The 14615-nt window shown below is 41.7% G+C and overlaps 1 protein-coding gene across 5 annotated transcripts in view; it reads right to left on the bottom strand.

Annotated features, from left to right (window-relative positions):
- Positions 1 to 1745: 1745 nt before the first annotated feature.
- EPB41L5 (erythrocyte membrane protein band 4.1 like 5) overlaps positions 1746 to 14615 on the bottom strand; it is a 112837-nt gene continuing 99967 nt past the window's right edge. For 4 of the 5 annotated variants that reach the window (XM_087819910.1, XM_087819908.1, XM_087819909.1 and 1 more), the window contains 6 exons: positions 13598 to 13662; positions 7826 to 7910; positions 5798 to 5872; positions 4360 to 4401; positions 3866 to 3996; positions 1746 to 2026 (listed from right to left, as the gene is read on the bottom strand). In XM_087819910.1, the coding sequence (XP_087676036.1) occupies positions 1960 to 2026; positions 3866 to 3996; positions 4360 to 4401; positions 5798 to 5872; positions 7826 to 7910; positions 13598 to 13662 (465 nt within the window). In that variant the 3' untranslated portion in view covers positions 1746 to 1959. The remainder of the gene's footprint in view (positions 2027 to 3865; positions 3997 to 4359; positions 4402 to 5797; positions 5873 to 7825; positions 7911 to 13597; positions 13663 to 14615) is intronic. The other variant, XM_087819907.1, reaches the window with a different exon arrangement.

The raw sequence follows: 14615 nt of genomic DNA, 5'->3' as shown, positions 1-14615 counted from the left end.
TATTCAGACTGGCAAGAATACAGGTACCCGAAGACACAAATGCTATAGAATATTTTTAACAACTTAATCTTTAAATATTAGAAAGTTGAAAATGAGGACAGTGCTACTTTCCAAACTGGATGGGAATTGCAGGCCTCCCCAGCTAGCAGTGCCTTAACTGGTCCATGGTCCAAGGCACAACTTGAACCTGAGTACATGCAGGGCTGTCAGGATGCGGACACTTTGAGTCCAGGTCAATATGTCCTGGGGCAAGCCCCTCCATCTAGGTGTCGCTTCAGCTGCAAGAAAACTTGTTTACAATTAAGAATTGGCAAGAGCCCCACCAATGCAATCCACAAGCCTAGCACAACGCCTAAGGGGAAGCAGCCAGCAAGAAGCGCCAACTTTCTTTCCTTCGGGCAAAACTGTTTTGTGCAAAAGCAGTTTCCAATCTCTAGGGCTCGGTGGGAAACAGCAGATTAGAATTCCGGAGCTTTCCAGTCAGACGCTGGTATGTTTCCCTTAGCTCAGGACAGTCCCAACCATGTGTTTTAAAGATCTGATCATGCAGAGCAGCACAAATGAGCACTTAGTTACATACACATCACAGGGCAGAAAACTACAAAACAAATTCCAGGAGGTATAGTTTACCATCACCCCTGACAGCGGGACTAATGACGCCTTTACCAGCAGGGTTTCCACATCCGTCTCATGCCAGCAGCACCGGAGGTTAACCTACGTCTTCCAAAGATTAAAGCTAAACTGTTGCTCTGAGTGTTGGAGTTGCAGGTGGTTATTTTTAGACGTTTTTCTGTTTTCTAAATGAACATGTACTGCTTTAACATCCAGAAATTTTTGTACAGACCAAAAGTGATGAGGAAATCCAAGAGAACTTTTAAAAACTAACATGAAATTCCTAACATAATGTGGGGTGTGAGTTCTCTCTCTGTTGCATATAGTTTCAGACATGGAATTTGTTCAAGAAACAACTCCCCCGCCGAATCCCTGTTTCTGTGCTGGGATTTTTGCTTTGTTTTCTTCAGTTTACAAGCCCTGAATTTATTCAGCTTATATTGAAAGGAAATGGGGGCTATGTCCCAACAGGTACCTGCGTGGAGCAGTGACAGCCGAGAGAGCTGTGCTGCTCCTTCATTACCCGAGTCTGTGGGCTGCACCCCATCAGGCCCAGGAAGAGGCGTAGAGCCTGCAGGCAACGCCCCAGGTTTACCCCACCCCTGCCCTTCCAGGCTGAACAGTTACAGAAAATGTGTGTGGTGCACAACTGCTTCCTGTGGGAAGGCCGAACTGAAAACGACAGGCAGCTGACTTCTCTGTAGCTCTTCTCCAGGCTTGTCTTACCCTGATGTAAACCTGGAGTATTAAGAGAGCCAGTCCAGTAAGAATTCAAAAGTATGGGCAACACTTGAAAACCCTCTGTGTTCTACACTTCTCTTTAGTATTGTAATTATTGTAAAAAAAAAACAAAAAAGCTAGCACTTCATCTACCTACATAATGTCCTATTAATTTCCTAAATTCCAGGTTATGCAGAGAAAAGTGCAATTTCTCTAACAGGTTAAGGCCACTCACCTGACACTGGAGAGAAATAACACTGACTACCAGAGACGGCCTCGTTACTGAGGCTTCATGAACAGTTACTACCACTAGGTGGAGCCAAGAGTTTGAGGAACACCACAGGGAAAGTAATGCCCTAGTTCCAGGAATTTAAAACTTCAATAAAATTAAAGAAAGTAAAAGACCAAATATCCTCATTTGAGAAAATATGCAGTGTAATTAAACTCTTCCAGTTGGAGGGAAAATGTAGCTGCTTTTTCATGGAACTGAAGTCAAATCTAGGCAAACTCTTTTACCCAAGTACAGGGCAAGCTCCTGAATCCAACCCAACTTGGTGGAAACTGATTTCAAGACAGGCTGCTGGAGAGAGCTCGGCATTCCAGTCACAGGCGAGGAGGTGGCATCCCTTAGAGCTCAGTTGTCAGTAAACACTTCTGCTTCCCCATGGGTTCTTCGGCCACAGTTGAAGCAGAGCTAAAAGGAAGAAAGAATGGGTTGTTCAGCGAAACCCTTGAGACAGAAACAGCACGCGTTTCTCCGCGAGCACCACACGGAGCATGTGGGGAGTAAATAACACACCTAAATGACGATGTTGTAATACCTAATTTAGCAATGAAGTATTCCACAAAAGGGAATTTTCTAGATAACTGATGCATATTTCATCTTGAAATGAAATCTAAAGATATCAATTTCCCCTACTTCCTTGAATAAAATGTATCAACCAGACACTTAACCATTTCTTAAAGAGTCAGAGTTATTATTATGAACATCAGATTTCTTAAAGAGTCAGAGTTATTATTATGAACATCAGGAACAGTGCTGCGCTGAACATGCCAGCACCTGCTCAGGAAACACCCAGGGGGCTGTTCTGTGCTTCTGACAGTCTCAGGTGGCTGGCTAAGTTCTATACCGGTTAGTAGAGCCGTGTGCAAAATAAAAGCATATGGCCCTGGCGCCAGCCCGCTGGCCCAGCTGGTTGGAACATCGTCCGGTGTGCCAAAAGCTGCAGGTTCGATTCCCGGGCAGGGCACATACCTAGGTTGTGGGTTCGATCCCCGGTTGGGGCATGTATGACAGGCAACCGATCAATGTTTCTCTCTCACATAGCTTTTCTTCCTCTCCTTCTCTCTCAATCAATAAAAACATATCCTCAGGTGAGGATTAATAAAAAATTAAATTAAAAACAAAGTAGATGGGCTCTGCATGAGGGCCCACATGGACATTTAACTTGTCCAGCTGATTAACTGAAAGGCCATTCTTACCCACAGCACCGAATCGTCGCCTTTTCATAAACCAGGTAACTATTTGTGTGGACTTGTTTCTGGACTCTATTCTGTTTCACTGACTTCCTTCCTTGTCATTTTTTGAGTTATAATTGACATGTGACATTATATTAGTTTCAGGCATGTTACTTGTCATTCTTATCCCTCTGATTCCTTTATGGCCCCTTTGCTGTGGGATGCAGCAGAGACAAGCTCTTTCTCACCTGTAATTTTTAATTTGGAAGTCCTTAAGAACTCACATTACAATGGGCAAACTCAACCACAAAGCATCATTGCCTGGTCCTCTGTATGCAATCTCTATTTTTATAGTGGCAGTTACTAGGCATGTAAATGTTTAAAAAATAACCTATTAAATTTCTCTTAAGTTAATCATCTCTAATAATTTTTCCTCTCTACTTAGGAAACCATTTACCTCAACTGACCCACGTTTTCAACATGAGGAGGATGTAAGAAGCACCAGACATAATCAGGAAAAGTCTCAGGTGAAAAGGAAGGCAATTCTAAATCTTCTGCAAAATGAGCAGTTTTGGCCCGAACAACTAAATGTTGAACTATGTGCTAAACAGAAGCTCTTCTGAGTCCATTTTTCCTTCGTGACAAGTGTTGTGTTGAAATGAGTGCACAACAGGTGTCGGCAAAGGCCCCCTCAGAGCCGGCCTGGGGCTCTCCCACCTCACCCTGAGCTGTGCCTCTTCCCCCTCACCGACGGACCGCATGGCAGAGCATGAAAGGAAAGGCCAATCAACTTAAAAACAAATACAAATTTTAAAAGATAAGCCTGTAACACTTTTATTTAACAAAGACTTCATTTAAAAAACCATAATAAGGTCTACTTCATAATTTTGTAGAAAATTGCTACTAACAAGAAAAAAGGAAAAAATCCCACTAGTCTAAATAATAAACAGAAAAGGTTTATCCAGTTTCAATTAAGTTCAATTAAAGAAGAACCAACATTACTGCTTTAAATATATTTAATTTTTTCCCCCTACTAACAGATACCTAAAATCTGCAACTGACAAAATTTCCTCACCTGGTCACAGCATCCACCAAGAATGGTGCAGGGGGAGAGATCAGCAAGATCGCGTCTCTACCACCGGGGCCCTCCTTCCCCGCCAGGGACCGTCCGTTTCCTGGGAGTCCATTGGAAAGGACACTGCTCTGCTGAGGGAGACATGCAACACGTGTGAGCAGAGGTGACAGTGCTTACCAACAGTCACCATTTCAGCTCTAAGTCGTCTTCCCTAAGGATTATGGTAATAAGAAAGGTGATTTTGATGATCAGGGTTGTTTTGGTTTGTTTGATGGTTTGTAATCATCCTTCCTTTCAGATTTTTATTTTTGTTTCTTCATTATTTGTAAGCATTTACAGACAGAAAAGTTAAATCGCTAGTTTGAAGCCATTAAGTCGGCTAGCAGAACTTTGATAGGGACCCCTTGTTTTATAAGGGAAAGCAAGAGCCTGGGAATCCCTTAGGCCTCACTCTGGAAGGGTAACCAAGGAAAAGAGTGCAAATATTAACTTACTGGCACAATCCACCGGGGTGTGATCGTGGATGTTGGAGGTACCTAAAATAAATGTCACATATGTATTTATTTTTGGTGAACACTGACTTATTTTCATAATTACACTCATCATGCTTTTTCTACTATGAAATGCCCTGGGGGAGCAGTTCTTAACGGTCCCCTTAGCTGACATGAACTTCTGAACAGAAGCACTGCGACACAGCAACAGTGGGAATGAACATGCTGGATAGAGGTGAGTCACAGCCCAGGCAGACGGAGAGCCATGGCACAAGATTTCATCACGCTGCTCAGGATGGCGAGTGATTTAAACCTTATGGGTTGTTTATTCCTGGAATTTTCCATTTAATATTTTTGGACCATGGCTGACTGTGAGGGACCCAAACTGTGGACAACTGAAACTTCAGATAAGGAGGGGGGGCTACTGTATACAAATATTGAATTATAATGTTGTATTCCTAAAATATATATAATCTTGTATACCAACTTTACCACAATAAAAAAAACTAAACAACAAAAACAAAAAAGAGAGAACTCAATGAAATAGAATAGAAAGATTAGTAACAAGCCAATTGGGAAAGGATGGGTTATTTAGTAGATAATATTCAGAAAATTGGCTTTTTATAAGATGAAATACATAATTGGGTTATATCAAAACCACAGCTGACATCCCCTTCCCCCAACTCAAACTGTCCAAATGGGTTAAAATCTAAATGTGAAAGATATAAAATTATAGCTAATAGAGAAAACCAGAAAATTTCTCAGGCCCCACCCCACGCTTCCCAAATCGGAACCTCTGAGGGTGGAATCTAGCCGCCTGTTTTAATCAGCTGCAGGTGATTCCTTTATGTGCCCAAGTCTGAGAACCACTGATCCAAGCAAGCATCCAGCACCACACACAGTACCATGTCCCGGGCCTTCGGAATGACACCTAGCTCCTGCAGCCATCCCCGTCACCTTACCCATAAGGCGCTGAGTGAGTTACCTGTATACCTGTCACCCAACTAGGCTGTAATTCTCTGGAGGGAAGGAACTACTGTGTTAGGTCACAGTACTTAACACAGCATCGCCCATACTGCAATAATGATCTATATGTTCAATGCCACCTATTATTATGTTCCCACCTTTCTGTAAAATTTTTTAAAAAATTAAATATGTTCTTATTGTCTTAACTCTTTTGAAGCTGGTTTATCATGTTTCCTCTGTGTTAGTTATAGTGTGGTGCTGAATTACAAATAGGCTTAAAGTAGTGACACTGTACAGTGACACCCAAACTGGTAGAATTTTATAGTACAGAATGCAGTGCTAAGTGTTACTGAAGTAAGAACTCTTATTAAAGATGAAGTTTACTAAATTGTTACAAAGGCAAAAATTGGAATCCAGCAGCAACATTTTCAAAACAAAAATTCCTTTCCATCTTGCTGTTTTAAAGCATATTTACCTGAGGTGTGGCTGTGTGGTCAATTAGATTCTCAGTTAGAGATAAAAGCAAGGCATCCAATTCATCTGTAGCATCCTATGGAGACAAAATATATGTAGTTGTTAAGCGACCCACTAATCAATCATCAGACTAATTTTTTTACATATCCTCTCAATTTATAATTCTGACCCAGGCCTGACTGGTGTTAACCTTTAAACAAACAGGGACATTCAGGAATCGTGGTTATTGGTAGTTCCACTTTTCCTTGGAGGGGAACCTAGACTAACTGGAACTTTAAAAAGCCAGGTGTTATATGAATTTGCACAGAGCTGTTCCTTCTGGTGAGGCAAAACTTGAGTAGGGTTAAGGCTGTTATGGCTCTTTTTTAAGTCCTCACCTGAGGAAATGCTTTTCATTGATTCTAGAGAGAGAGAGAGAGAGAGGGGAAGGGGGTAAGGGGGAGGGAGGGGGGATAAAAGGGGAAAGGGGAGAGGAAGGGGAAGGGGAGAGGAAGGGGAGGGGGAGGGGGAAGGGAAGAGAGAGGAAGGATCGACTGGTTGCCTCACGCATGTGCCCCAACTGGGGACTGAATCCACACCCTGAGTATGTGCCCTGACCAGGAATCAAACCCGTGACCCTTTGGTGTTTAGGACGATGCCCTAACAACTGAGCCACACTGGCCAGGGCTCTTCTGCCTCTTAGACTAGAAGAAAGAGAGAAAACATTCAGCACAGAAGACAGGTGAGTAAAGGAGATGCCTGAAATCAAATATGTCTTTATCCAGATGTATGGAAGCTTCACTGTTTGCAAAAGAGGACAATATGAACTTCCTCCCATAAATGCTAATTAACACTTGTTGTTTCATTATTATTTAGAGCACTTTATGGAACACGCACCTCTGTACTGCAGAATGTGCGCATGTGTGTGTGCGTGTGTGTGGCAGGGGGCAGGGATAGGAAGAACTTTAAAAGTACAAAAGATAAAATTCCAATCTGGAAATATGAGAAATAAGTATCTAATGTGTAGTACATAACAAAAAAGGCCCTTCACTTATACAATTCTATTTCTATCTACCGCTTTCAGGACAATTTTAATGACACACATAAAAACCTGTTCTCTCTCTCCTTACAGCTCCCTCCCCCACAGCGCCTGTCCCACCCTGGACTGGTGCCGCCCCAGAACAGCTTGTGCACACCTCCGCCACAGGTATTAAATCTCTCCCCCAGTGGACTACACGCAGTTTGAAAGAGGAAACTATGTTTCAATCAATTTTAATTTCCAAAGCCTAACATGCTCTCTAGTACATATTACATATGCAAAAAATCTTTGAACTTGGAATGTCCTCTGTTCCAAAAAATCTCAGGTTCCACTAACAATTTTCAATGATCAAAGACGTCAATATATCTTTTTAGAATTTTAGTTAGCAGAAAGAAGTTCCTGGTTGGTTGTTTTTTTTAACCCGAAAGTCTGAAAAATTATACGCCTAAATATTAACTAGACTGTTTTGTGGTAGTGGGGAATGCATGTGATTATTTTTCTTTTTTGAAATATTTGGTGAATGTGCTTATAAATGGTAAATGTTATTTGCGAGAACAATTTTTCAACTTGCAAATTAAAACATTCACTGGGCAACCTGGGTTTCTCTGGTTTCTGAGCTGGTGTGGGTGTGGCAGTGGGTCCGGGAAAGGCAGGAGCTGCGATGAGCTGGTCCTGCTGCAACAGTGACAGGCTGCTTATTTCATGAATAATTAGTGCCTACTATGTGGCCTGTACGGTTTGAGAACAAGGGAAGCACAGCCAGCACCCAAAAAACCAAAAATACAAAGACCACCCAAAACCAAAATACCAACAACACAAAGACGAGACAAATCGCTGAGATCCTCTTGTGACCGATTTGACACCGGGACTCTCCCTAGAGAGCGCAGGCCCAACGCTTTTCTCGTAGCTTAAGTCCTGGTGGATGGGAAACCCCCAGACGTTCAGGCTTGTTCTGTGGGCGTCAACCCAGGGCGGTCTCTGGGAAGCTCGGCGAGGAAAAGGCGTCGTTACCTTTAGGGCAGAACCGCCGCCCGCAGGCGTGGCGCGCGCTGGGGCCAGGGCGTCCCGAGGCAGCGGCGCGCTCTCCTCCGCGGCCCTGGGGAGGAAAGGCAGGGCCGTCAGGCGCCGGGCGCGGGGCTCGCACAGGCAGGCCTCGGGGACGCCGCCACGCGCTCAGAGGAAGAAACGAGGCTTGTGAGGAGCGTGACTCCAGTCAAGGTCACACTCCCGATTCCGTGGAGCCCTCCCCCCCCACGTAACAGGTTCAAATCCAGGTCAGACTGGCTCACAGAGGGGTCAGTATTGTGGGCTATTCTGCCCCCCCCCCCCCCCAGAAAGCTCGGTGGAACAGGGATCACACAGGAGAGCTGGGGCGCGGGGGAACAGCCAGGGACCCACGCGGGGACCCCCAGCAGGGACACAGGCCGGAGAGCTGGGCGCGGCGGCGTCCCCAACGCCCGGGCGTTACAAGCCCGGCCGGGCCCAGCAGGAATGACAAGAAGGTCTAACCCCGAGAACGAGAATAGGAGCAGCCTTGCAGACGGCTCAGCACCCGGAGGAAAGGGGCGCGTGGCAGCCAAAGGGCACCCTCCGCCAGGACGGCACCTCCAGCAGGAGACCCAGCCCTCCCGCATCCCTGAAGTGTGCAAGCACCAGGCGCAGTGTGCCCACTGCTGCAGGACACTGAGAAACCGGGGACAAACCCTAGGCTGCAGAAGTCAGGCGGGATTTGTGAAGTGAAAGCTAGGACTGGTGCATCCACAACGGCGAGGCAGAGAGAGACAAAGAGCCGAAAAGAAAGAAGGAGCAGTTATGAGAAAGAGAGAAGTGGCCAAGATATTTCAACTAATGGATACTGGATATTCAAAAAATAATGGCTTCTGATTTTCCAGAACTGAAAAAGGACCTAGGTCTTCAGGTTCGAAGACCACCTTGAATACTAACAATAAAAAACAAACCTGTTCTTAGGTATACGGTAATGAAGATGCAGAACCTCAGGAATGAGCAGTAAAACCCAAAAGTTACAGCGAGAAAAATAACAGTGCTTCAGAGGGAAGAGGCAGCTCAGACAAAGGAGCTGCTATAAGAAACAGCATTAAAAGAAGTGAAGTGTGTTTTGCGATTCCCCCAGGCCTCCGACCAAGGTCAGTCCCGCGCAGTGCACGCTGCCGCCGAAACGGAAGGGAGCAGGCGGGAGCTCCCGCATCCACTCCGCTCGGCGCGGGCACGACCGGGACCCTCCAGGCATACACCCTGAAGAATCCTCACAGCACGTGTGTACACGGAGGAACACACAGTGTTAACCTGGAACAAACCCCTGTCCATTAATAAAAGAATGAATTAAGTGCTTGACTCATGGGGCGGCAGTTAATATGAAGGAACCATAGATAATTTAGATAATTTTTTAAAACACAAATGTGTCAAAACAAAAACCACTGAATTGTACACTTTAAATGGGTGAGTTGCATGATATTTGAATTATATTTCGATAAAGCAGTTACTAAAAAAACAAATGATCTGAATTGACATTTCTCCAAAGAAGAAAAGATGTTTAACATCTTTAGTCCTTAGGTAAGTGAAGATCAAAACCCCAGTGAGAACCCACTGCAGACTCACTAGGATGAGCATAATTTTAAAACGGAGAATATTAAGCATTGGCCAGGATATGGAGAAACTGGAACCCTCACACATTGCTGGTGGGAATGGAAAATGCTGTAGCTGTACTGGAAGACAGTTTGGCAGCTCCTCAAAAAGTGAAACACAGAGTTATCACATGACAGCGATGCCCCTCCGCGGTACGCATTAAAGAGAACTGAAAGCACGTCTACAAAAATTCCTATATGTGAATGTTCACAGCAGCTTCATTCATAACAGCCAAAAAGTGGGAACATCATAAACGTCCATCAGTTGATACATGAATAACCAAAATGTGGTATATCTATACGATGGAATATTATTCAGCCAAAAAGAAGGATGAAGCGCCAATGCAGTTTACAGCGTGGATGAAACTTGAACACGTTATATTAAATGAAAGAAGCTAAACACAAAGGACACATCTTGTACAAATCCATTTACATGAATTGTCCAGAGTGGGCAATTCCAATAGAGGCAGAAAGTAGGACAGTGGCTGTCAGGGGCTGGGGCAGGAGTGGGGATGGGGAGGCATGTGGAGAGATCAAATGTGTGGAGTGTTTCTTTTAGGGGTGATGAGAATATTATGGAATTAGATAGTGGTAATAGTTGCAAAACTTTGTCAGTTTACTAAAATGCATTGAATTTACCCTGAAAAGGGTAAATTTTAAATTTGATGGTATGGGAATTACAACTCAATAAAAAGATAAAAGAAAAATGGTCTAAATCTATAATAGCAAAATGTGAAGATGTGACAAAGATTGATATTTGGTGCATTGATATGCATTATATAATCTCCATAGTTTTCTCTATACCTGAATTATTTCATTTCTAAAAAGGGGATGCAGTAATTATTTTAAAGTGTGCTATGGTACAAGCAAAAACACAGTTTAACAGAAAAGAGAAAGATCCAGAAATAGACCCATGTTCAAACAAGAACTCTATATATTAATTTTTTTTCCCTTTTCATTGAATTTCTTGGGGTGATGCTGGTTAACAAAATTACACAGGTTTCAGGTGCAGAATTCTGTAACACAGCATCTGTGTACTGCACTGTGTGTTCACCACCCCAAGTCAGGTCTCCTTCCATCACCACTGATCACCCCCTCCCCTCCCCCAGCCCCGGCAATCACCACTGTTGTCCCTGCCCATGAGGGGGTTTTTTTTGCTCAACCTGCCCCCACCCCCACAAATGCACAGCTGTCAGTCTGTTCTCTACTATAAGTCTGTCACTATTTTGCTTGTTATTTTGCTCATTAGATTCCACATATGAGTGAAATCATGTGGTCCCTGTCCTTCTCTGACCGGCTTATTTCACTCAGCATAATGCTCTCCAGGTCCCTCCACGGTGTGGCAAAGGGTAAGACCTCCTTCTTTTGTATGGCTGAGTAGTATTCCATGTGTGAATGTGCCAGAGCTTTTTTATCTGCTCATCTACTGATGGGCACTCGGGCTGCCTCCAAATCTTGACTATTGCAAACAACACTGCAATGAACATAGGGGTGCATATATTCTTTTGAATTAGTGTTTCGGGTTTCTTCGGATAAATTCCCAGAAGTAGAATCATAGGGTCATAAGGCAGCTCCATCTGTAATTTTTTGAGGTAACTCCATACTGTTTTCCACAGTGGCTGCCCCACTCTGCACTCCCACCAACAGTGCACAAAGGTTCTCTTTTCTCCACACCCTCGCCAGCTCTTATTGTTTGTTGATTTGTGGATGGAGCCATTCTGACAGGTGTGAGGTGATACCTCACTGTGGTTTTAATTTGCATCTCTCTGATGATTAGGGACATTGAGCATCTTTTCATGCCTACTGGCCATCTGTATGTCCTCTTTGGAGAAGTGTCTATTCAGGTCCTTTGTCCATTATTTAATGGGACTGTTTGTTTTTCTGGTGTTGAGTTTTATATGTTCCTTATAAATTTTAGGTATCAACCCTTTATCAGATGTATCATTGGTGAATATGTTCTCCCACTCAGTGGGTTGTCTTTTCATTTTGTTGATGGTTTCCTATGCTGTGTAAAAACTTCGTTGTTTGATATAGTCCCACTTGTTTATTTTTTGTTTCCCTTTCCTGAGGAGATATAACAGAAAAAATATTGCTATGAGAAATGTCTGAGATTTTACTGCCTATGTTTTCTTCTAGGATTTTTATGGTTTCAAATCTAGCACTTAAGTCTTTAATCCATTTTTTGAGTTCATTCTTGTGTATGGTATAAGAAGGTGATTTAATTTAATTATTTGCATGTACCTGCCCAATATTCCCAATACCATTTATTGAATAGACTGTCTTTAGCCCAGTGTGTTTTTGCCTCTTTGTCAAATATTAATTGACTATAAAGGTGTGGGTTTACTTCTGGGCTCTCTATTCTGTTCCATTGATATATGTCTGTTTTTATGCCAGTCCCATGCTGTTTTGATTACTATGGCCTGTAATATAGTTGGATATCAGATTGTGTGATTTCTCCAGCTTTGTTCTTCTTTCTCAAGATTGCTGTGGCTATTTGGGGTCTTTTGTGGTTCCATATAAATTTCTGGAATATTTATTCTAGTTTTGTGAAATACGCCATTGGTATCTTGACAGGAATTGCACTGAATGTATAGATTGCTTTGGGTAGTATGGATATTTTAACAATGCTAATTCTTCCTATCCATGAACACGGTATATGCTTCCACTTGTATTTTCTTCAATTTCCTTCTTCAGTGTCTTATAATTTTCTGAGTACAGGTCTTTTAAATCCTTGGTTAAATTTATTCCTAAGTATTTTATTCTTTTTGAAGCAATTGTGAATGGGATTGTTTTCTTAAGTTTCCCTTCTGCTAGTTCATAATTGGTGTATAAAAATGCAACCAATTTCTGAATGTTTATTTTGTATCCTGCTACTTTACTGAATTCATTTATCAGTTCTACTAGTGTATTGGTGGAATCTTTAGGGTTTTCTATATAGAGTATCATGTCATCTGCAAATAATGACAGTTTTACTTCCTCCTTCCCAATTTGGGTGCCTTTTATTTCTTCTTCTTGTCTGACCACTGTGGCTGGGACTTCCAGTACTATGATGAATAGGAGTGATGAAAGTGGACATCCCTGTCTTGTTCCTGATCTTAATCAAGGGAAACACTTTAGTTTTTGCCCGATGAGTAGAACTTAGTATATTTTAAAGGATTCATTTCAAATCCTGGCAGGAAAATAGATTACTGAAGATATCAACAGCCATTTAGAAAAATAAATCTGGAAGTAAAGTGGAATATATTCTATGCTCTTTCCAGCTTTAAGGATTCAATGAAACAGGGAGGCCCCATCCCCATTATCTTCCTGTTGGCCAAAAAAAAAAAAAGTTAATGAGGTTTTTCTAAAGGCTCCAATAATAATAGTATTAAAAATGTTGTGGGTCAAATTAATTTAAAGGTTAAGTTGAAATTCTAGTTTAACCCTGATCACCAATTAGTACCTGCCAAGTCCTATATGCATAGCCTGCTATATTCTTAAGTGTTATGTTGATTACGGTACCTGGAACTGAATATAATTAATCAGAAAACGCTCCACTAAGTTTTGAATAATTAGAAGAAAAGCAGCATTCATTCATTCAACAATGTTTAGCACCAACTAAACACAGAGCACTAAATACAGTGATGAAACAAACTGCAGAGAGCAAGGAATAAAAGCCTAGCGGACAAATAAATGGCATAATACACATTAAAGAAAAGAGAGGCAGAAGGGACTTTGAAAGAAATGCAAAGAAATTTGCTGGACTATGAGAACCCATAGTAAGGAAGTTTCATAAGAACAAAGCCATTGTGACGACAGGGTGGCACTAAAGTTAAATACCATACCTAAGAGAAATAATATACATTTCTCCTTATAAAATGTACCTTATAAAATTAAAAATACCTGTGAAGGTTGTTTTTTCTCTGTAGTTTGAATCAGTTGAAGAAGAATGAGAACATAGAGAGATTAATTAGTACTCTCTTCAAATAATCCACAGCTAGGTACTAAGCAGTTATGTAATGGACAGAAGAGTGAATTCAAGCTGTCTTTCAAACAGCTCTCCTGAAATCACGTGGTGACAGACTGGGGAAGAGGCAAAAAGGCCCCCAAAAAAATTAAGAGGAAAAAAACATCACTTAATTCAGTTTACCCAGAACTGTACCTGTCTGTGGCAGCATCCTGAACACTGGCGTTTTTATGACTTAACAGGCTATCTTCTCTTGTAACCTAAGAAAATGAAATCATAAATAAACATTAAATCTTTGTGGAGGATACTAAAGTAACAAGAAACTTTCCACACGCTATACTAGATAGCTTGCAATTATTTAAGCACCATGGTGTGCTAGTCTATATATACAGATTCCCAAAAGATTTCATGCCAGAATTTTTCGGGTTTACATGATAAAAAAAGAAACAGATGTTAAGCTATATATTTGGCTTTTTATTTTTCCCTGAATGCAAGAAATATTTTAGGAGAGAATTCTAAAAATTTTTCTAAAGAAGTCAGTTTTCCCTCTCAACTTTATTTAGGTATCATTTATATATTGTAAAACACACACATTTTTAATGTACAGCTCAATGAATTTTGAAAAATACATACAGGTGCATGATCAACGCTACAGTGAACATAGGTAACACTTTTGCCACCTCCAAAATGCAATCCCATCAAAACCCTTACACATGGCAGACAAGGAACCGTCCTTGCTATGGTTCCACGTACATGAAGTCATTATACCTATCTTTTGTGTCTATCTCTTTAAAACAGCATGTTTTTGAGATTTACCCATGGTTTAGTGAATGTGTCTTCTGCCATGAAGTATGACACTAGCTGTAGATTTTTTTCATAGATGCTCTTTATTAGGATGAAGAAGTTCCATTTTATTCCTAGTTTTTATCATGAAGGGGGGTTGAATTCTGTGAAATGACTTTCCATAGAACTTGAGAAAATTTTATTTTTTAATATGGTGAACTGTACTGGTATTTGAATGATAAACCAATTTCCTTCCTGAGGTAAACCCTACTTAGTCATGATGTACTATCCTTTATGTGAATTGTATGATTTCTTTATATTTTGCTAAGGACTTTGGGGTCTATGTTCAAGAGAGGTTAGTCTATAGTTTCTTTTCTTGTAATATCTTTTACTGATTTTGGTACTGGGTAATCCTAGTCTCATAAAGTGA

Source organism: Miniopterus natalensis, chromosome 8, assembly GCF_054644295.1.
Source record: "Miniopterus natalensis isolate mMinNat1 chromosome 8, mMinNat1.hap1, whole genome shotgun sequence".
Classification (NCBI taxonomy): domain Eukaryota; kingdom Metazoa; phylum Chordata; class Mammalia; order Chiroptera; family Miniopteridae; genus Miniopterus; species Miniopterus natalensis.
The sequence above is the reverse complement of the archived record's forward strand: the minus strand, read 5'-3'. Positions and strand labels throughout refer to the sequence as shown.